Raw genomic sequence first — 6,414 nt, forward strand, 5'->3', positions numbered from 1 at the left:
CTCTGAAGTTCTTACTTTTTCACTCTGCCACAAACCTATGGTGACAGCAGAACTGGACATAAAAGAATTCTCATCAAGGCACAGAGTCTGAATCATGCATAAATGATTATCCGTTTCAGAGCTACTGAGAAATGAGCTGGAAGCTCCACTCTGCATGCGGGATGTTGGTCTGGTTCAGATTTGAATGGCTTCACGTACAAACTCTTAGGTCTCCTGGCCTCTCCTCCTTCCTCATCTCTCCCCTCCTACTACTTAAAGATTTTTAGATCAAAGGTACAGCCTCGGTCCTGAGGGATAATTGAGTCACCTGTAACCTTGTTTTCTGAGAGACCTTCACAAAGAAGGGTGTCAGCAAAAACTTTCTCCCTCAGCCCAATCACATGACTGTGCATTTCCTTAAGCCCTCACCAGCCCTCGGGGTGGAAAGGTAGCCGACTGCCTTCAGAAGCATTTTTATGCTGAGGAGCTGCTCAGAATAAATTAGCCAGTCCTCAGAAAGAAAGTGTTAGATACGCTACTTCCACATCCGCATTTTATTTCTGCTCCAGTCCTTCCTTCTCAAACGCCACCTCCTTTTCCCTTCCTGAGAGTTGGCATCTCTTCACATTTGCCCATCCTGGGGGGAGGCAGATCTCTGCACAAGGAAATTTTCTTCCTTCTGCTAAGAACCTGTAAGATTCTAAAACCCAGACATAATCAGCAAATAAAGAATTGAACCAAAAATACTTTCAGTCACCCAAGGGAAGCAGAAGCCCCATGGAATTAAGGATAACAACACAAAACCTAAGAGACCATGGCAGAAATAACCAGCGACTTTTGGAGAGCACTCCGCCTGGGCACTGGGTCTCTGTGAAGTGGGCTTGCTGGGGAAATTCCTTGACTGACGTAATTTTTAGTGCCCCTTGGCAAGCCCCTGCGAACCCTTCTCTCAGGGAGAGCTCTGTCTGCCTCCGGACATATCGCCAGACTCCGACTGCTTCCCTCGTATTTCCAGGATCTGGAGAAGCCACTGGATGTCAAGGGGAGGGTCAGTTGAAACAACATTTTTTAAGGCTCTTTAAAGGCACGTTTAGCGGAAGGACCCTTTTTAAAATCAAATGTAACCTGAAAGTGTTCTTCTGTGCTAGTATTGGGTTTCTTAACAACCGAATGTGAAAGAGCCATCTTCCCCAATACCCCTGCCACAGTGTCCCTAATACACACACACATACACACACACTTCCTGTCCCCAGCAACTCAAACTCGGCTTCTTTGGCTATTCCCAGACATAATGAATCAAAAACTCTGGGGTTGGGGCCCCGTGATTTCCTAGTCACCTGGAGAGCTTAGTATAGCACACGTTCCTGGCGATTTTCATTCGGTAATTCTGCGCTGGGGCCTGAGACTCTGCATTCTACAAAACTCCCAGATGCTGCCAGTCCAGTGAGAGGCCCTGGTGCAGGGAGCCTCCCCGCTGGCTCCAGGACACACATTTCTTCCATAAGCTAAGTGGTAAACTGTGTGCAAAGATCACTGCAGGACTGGGACCAGGAAGGGAGGGAATGTAGACAAAACGAAGGAGAAAGGAAAGAAATCTGGCCTGGGAAGCAATGCCTAGAAAAAGAGACTTGTTCTTCCTTAGCATGTGTTATCAAAACTTCTTTCTTGTTATTCCCATGTTCCGCTGCATCTTAGTAACCCACTAATTAATGCCTTGTGATTGAGACACACTAACAGTGTCTCATGGGCCTTATAAAAATGGTTGTACAAGACCTGACCCAACCAAAGGATGAAGAATACACAACCCCGGGACCCAAGGTCAGACCCCTGGGGCCACAGGATCTGAGGACCCCATGCCTCTGGAAAGTCTGAGTAGGGGTTTGTGCCTCCCTGCTTCATATATGTCTTATCCACAGCCCATGTTGTCCCCACTGCTCAGACATCAGCAGGCACCAGGATCATCTAGTTAAACCTCAATCGCTGGCCCCACCCTAGACTCGCTGATTCAGTAGATCTGGGTGGGGTCCCACCTGAAAATCCGCATTTTTAATAAGCTCCGAGTGATGCAGATGCCGCTCGCCCAGAGACCTCTCACTAGAATCACTGGTGGGCACCTCTGAAATAATGCCAGAGTCACTTGGAGTCATTGGGACCCGCAGCCACCCAAGAACAACTTTGGGAAAGGTAAGGCGCTTCCAGCCCAGCACGAATAGGTAGGGACCTCTCACCGACTGTTAGAAGCTGCCTGGGACAGGGCAGCCAGGCATTTTGCAGAAACCCACGCGGCCAGGCCTGGACGATGCCCTCTGTGAAGCTCACTCTGAAATGCTCCATATTGCCTCACTCAGAACCTCACTGTAACTCTTATATCTGCAAGTTCTTACCTTACTCTGCCCATCACATTTGTCATGGTCTTTGTCGTAGAAGCCTCACCATTTCATGCCATTTACGGGAGGACGTGGTGTTCAGTCTCCTCTGAGAGTGTCCCAGAAATGCTTGTCGCCTTGACTTGACCAGTCGGCATCTTATGCTCTGGACACTGGGCTGGTTGAGAAACAGGTGTAGCCTGTCTCACAAATGACATTTCTCTCTTCTCTCCCCCTCTGCTCCCCTCCGTCCATGTCCCCTTGCCCTCTCTACTCCCCCACCCCCAGTGCATTCCCAGAAACAGAACAGACAGACCTGCGTCCGGAAGAGCCTCATCTGCGCCTTCGCCATGGCCTTCATCATAAGCGTCATGCTGATTGCGGCCAACCAGATCCTGCGGAGCGGCATGGAGTAGCAGCCTCCCGCCACCACGCTGCTGCGGTCCCCGCTCCCTGCGCATGCGCATGCCCTGCGGGCAGACACTGTTCCTCCTCAAAAGCAGATTTGGACGCAGTGGCACAGTTCAGAGAAGAACCCAAGGTTGCAGTGCAACAAGTGTTGCAAGTCCACTTCATCTCCTTGGCAGGGACACAAAAGGGCTGTCTTAAATGCTTTAATGGTTTTGTTTCCCAATGCAATAAATAGCCAGGAGTTCCGAATGATTGCTTCAACCACTTGCAGGAACTCAGAAGATAGACTACATTTTCATCTCGGAATTCCAATGGCCATCCAGGCCGAGGGTGTGAGAGAGCAAGAGAGGGGCGTGAACACGCAGTCACCTCCGCACCCCATTCTTTCAACCCACGGGGCAACTGGAGACCCCCAAGGGCAACCCGAGAGGCCGACTTTGGGGTTGCTGCAGAAAAGGGGCACTCCTTCTGGCCCTGGCTTCCTTCCTCCGCCAAGTGGAGCCCCGCATGGCGTGAGGGGAAAGCCACTGAATGGGGTGCGGGACCTGGCGGCCTGCAGCTGCTCCCATGCTTCCGTTCTTACTGCCTTCTCTACAGGACTCTTGGCAGAGTTGGGGAGTTCTCGGTTTCCATCTGTACTTGGCTTTCTGTTCCTAGAGCCCATCACGCACCAGCATTTTGGAATCTGCAGAGAGCCTTCCTCCCAGCTTTGCTGCCTGTGCTGCCATTAAAGAAAAAAGAAGCATAATCGTGGGCATCTCTATAATAATATAGACAGGTAGACAGACGTATCTATTTGGCTTCTTCACCTGTGACATCACTCTTCCCTAAACGCTTACTCCCGATATAAGCTTGTCCTCCAACACACTTCCCTACCTCTTTTGGGTAGGAGAGGTAGTTTGGGGGCCAGGGGACTGAAACTGGTGGCGAGGCGGTGCTGCAGCCCTCCTCCCATCGTCCGCAGTGATGGAGCCGCTCATGTCTCCCGGCCAGAAGACCTCTGTAAGTTAAGGTCCTCGTGCATCTTACCTTCCTCTCATCTTACGATTTACTTTGTAAGTTAGTCTTCCCCAGATACAAAGAGAAATACAATCCAGAGTGGAAAGATGGAAAGATCAAACTACTCTATGTTACATAACATCTTCAGACATTCAGATCCTGCAACTGACTCATTTCCATGAGAAAAAAAACAAAAGGATGTTAATAAGCTTAGCCAACAGGACAGGTAATTTACTCCTGCAGGCAGAATTCTTCTGTTGGGGAAGGAAACTGAATCCAGTAGTCTGTTTGCAACACCATTTCAAGTCTGTAATTTCGTGGCTTTTCCTAGATGTCATATCAGCCACCACTGTTAATTCAAGCTGGCATAGTCTGATTAGCCAATAATCTTTCAATGGAAAATTTCCCTTTGTACTTTTCCAAGCTCAGGTCTTTATTTCTATAATGGAATTGTCTTGCTCCTCTTTCTTCCCAATGCATCCGAAAGCTACCTGCTTTTCCCTTCCAATATTGAGGCTCCAGAATCTTTCCTCTCTCACTGCAGCCAGATAGGTTTCTTGGCACAGTGCGCACTCCTGAACCCCTCCTTACACCTCCCCTTCCTCTCTGCTTTCTCCCTACTGCCTTCTCAGACTTGGAGCATCCAAGGTCTTAGTTTAGGGTCTCCTTCTGATTCACCTCTGCAAGCACTTCAGGCAACGGCCTGCAGGTAGCTGTAGGAACTTCCCCACTGTGGGAGACTGAGAATATTCATGATGAGCACAAGAAAAACTAGGGTTTGAGCCATAATACAAAGGAGGAAGCAGGTATACACTTTCAAGAGGCCAGGAGTTTGAGAGACTCTGAGAAAATGCCTGGGGTCTCACACATCCAGGCCAGGAAAGCACCAGCCTGCCTGTCCCTCTTTCCTGCCCTGCCCTGTCACAGTACATCCCGCACACTGCCTCCCCTCTCTCTCCTTGCCTGACTCAGCACACACCGCCCCCTCATCAGAATCGTGAATGAGAACAGGTTCAAACACAGAATTCTAATAGGACAGCTTCATCATTAGCTCCTGCCCAAAGCAGCTGGCCGTCCCTCTCTCAATTGTACTTGGGTGGAAAGGACCCCCTGAACCACTAGACCATGTGGGACTAGGGAGAGGGTGCAGGATCCTAAGTAGACTTCCACAGAGACCCCAGGGATGATTGTTAAAGGACCGTGCCCCATGAGAGGGGGTTGCAATGTTGTAGTTGAGGCTAGAAGTGAGTACTATTTCAAAGGCTGCTTTTCTGCCAGTTCTTCTGCCTCCCACTGGAGAATGGGGACCCTGAAGATGTGAGGGTTAGCCTTCATTGGATGACAGATGAACCACGATGCAGGAGGTGGAGATTAGAAGGAGTTCTAGAGAGGGACCAACAGCCTGTACCCAGAAAGTTCTCAGCATCCTCTCCCCCAGGAGGACCTCTTCCCTCTCCCAGTGATCCAATGACCAGGAATTCAGCCATCCTACCCAGGAGCCCATCTGTTGTGGGGGTTGCTAGGGAGAGAGGACAAAAAGGAAGGCACAGAACTCTCTTTGCTGGGCTAGAAGTCAGCCTCCTCCATGGTGACCTCCCAGGTGCCACCCACGTGTGTGGAGACAACCCAGAGCAGTGGCATTCCTGAGGCTCTGGGAGACAGGGGCTTGTCCCGGTGACTTGCGCCCTGGCTGCTTTGACTGGACGCTCTGTCGGGCAGCCCGAGGCGCGGACTGCACCCAGCCCCGCCCCCAGCCCCGCCCACACTAGTGCTGCTCCAGGTCAGCACCCTCGCCACAGGGGTTGTGATGCTCATGCTGAAGACTCTAGAAGGTCCTGGTCTCCCACGCTTTGTGGTCCCAGTGAGCGGTAACCTCTGCAGGAAAAGAGAGGGGGAACCCTAACTCTTGCGCTGTGCTCCCAGCCAACAGACGTAGGGGTCTATTAAGGGACAGCTGAGCGACTAGCAAACTGAACGTGGCTCATTCTTGTTGCAAGAATGGGTGTCCCCCAGTGATGATCAAGGAGGCATTTTGTTTGTGAGACAAGGGATACAGACCCTGATGCCTTTGGCTGGCCCCAAAGAAGCTGTTGCCTGTCACTCTAGAAGCAGACAGAGCCCCCAAACAGGACCCAGCATGGAAATGATTAGCAGTGGCTTCCAGAATGTGTGTGGATCTCATGTGACCAATCTGTAAAAAAAAAAAAAAAAATGTTGCCATGGCAACCCTCGCATTCCACCCTGAGTGTGCCAAGGCACACAAAAATAGGGAACATTTTCTTAAAGAACACTTGGGCTCTGCCTGATTGCAACCTGACTCCCTGCATCCATATCCTGCTGGTGGGAGAAATTACCCTTAAAAAATCTCATGGTTCCTCTGCCTTTTTCTTTTGTGTTTCAACCTACCGTTCCATTTGCTCAGGAGAACAGGAGCTACCTGTGAGCCAGGTGGTATCCTCCCCACTCTCCCCTTCCCCCACCTCCCAGGGTCCAGATCAAGGACCTCTTAATCTGGGTGAAAAGTCAGAAATGTCATCTGGAAAGCAAAAAATACTTTAAGCCTCAATCTTCAGAAGCATCTGTTTGCCGGTTAAGAAGCTCTTCCACAAGCCAGAAATGTGAACTGAAGTGAACCGAGGCTGACATGTGGTCTTGGGCA

The 6,414-nt window shown here is 50.4% G+C and overlaps 1 protein-coding gene across 2 annotated transcripts in view; it reads left to right on the forward strand.

Moving 5' to 3' along the window:
• The window catches only part of CALN1 (calneuron 1), a 434,233-nt gene extending 429,899 nt beyond the window's left edge, over window positions 1–4,334 (forward strand). For both annotated transcript variants that reach the window (XM_054589689.1, XM_054589690.1), the window contains exon 6: window positions 2,634–4,334. In XM_054589689.1, the coding sequence (XP_054445664.1) occupies window positions 2,634–2,761 (128 nt within the window). In that variant the 3' untranslated portion in view covers window positions 2,762–4,334. The remainder of the gene's footprint in view (window positions 1–2,633) is intronic.
• The last annotated feature ends 2,080 nt before the right edge of the window (window positions 4,335–6,414 follow it).

The sequence above is a fragment of the Pteronotus mesoamericanus genome, unplaced genomic scaffold, assembly GCF_021234165.1.
Source record: "Pteronotus mesoamericanus isolate MK-2021 breed Mesoamerican mustached bat unplaced genomic scaffold, CSHL_Meso_final scaffold_167, whole genome shotgun sequence".
NCBI classification, from domain to species: Eukaryota; Metazoa; Chordata; class Mammalia; order Chiroptera; family Mormoopidae; genus Pteronotus; species Pteronotus mesoamericanus.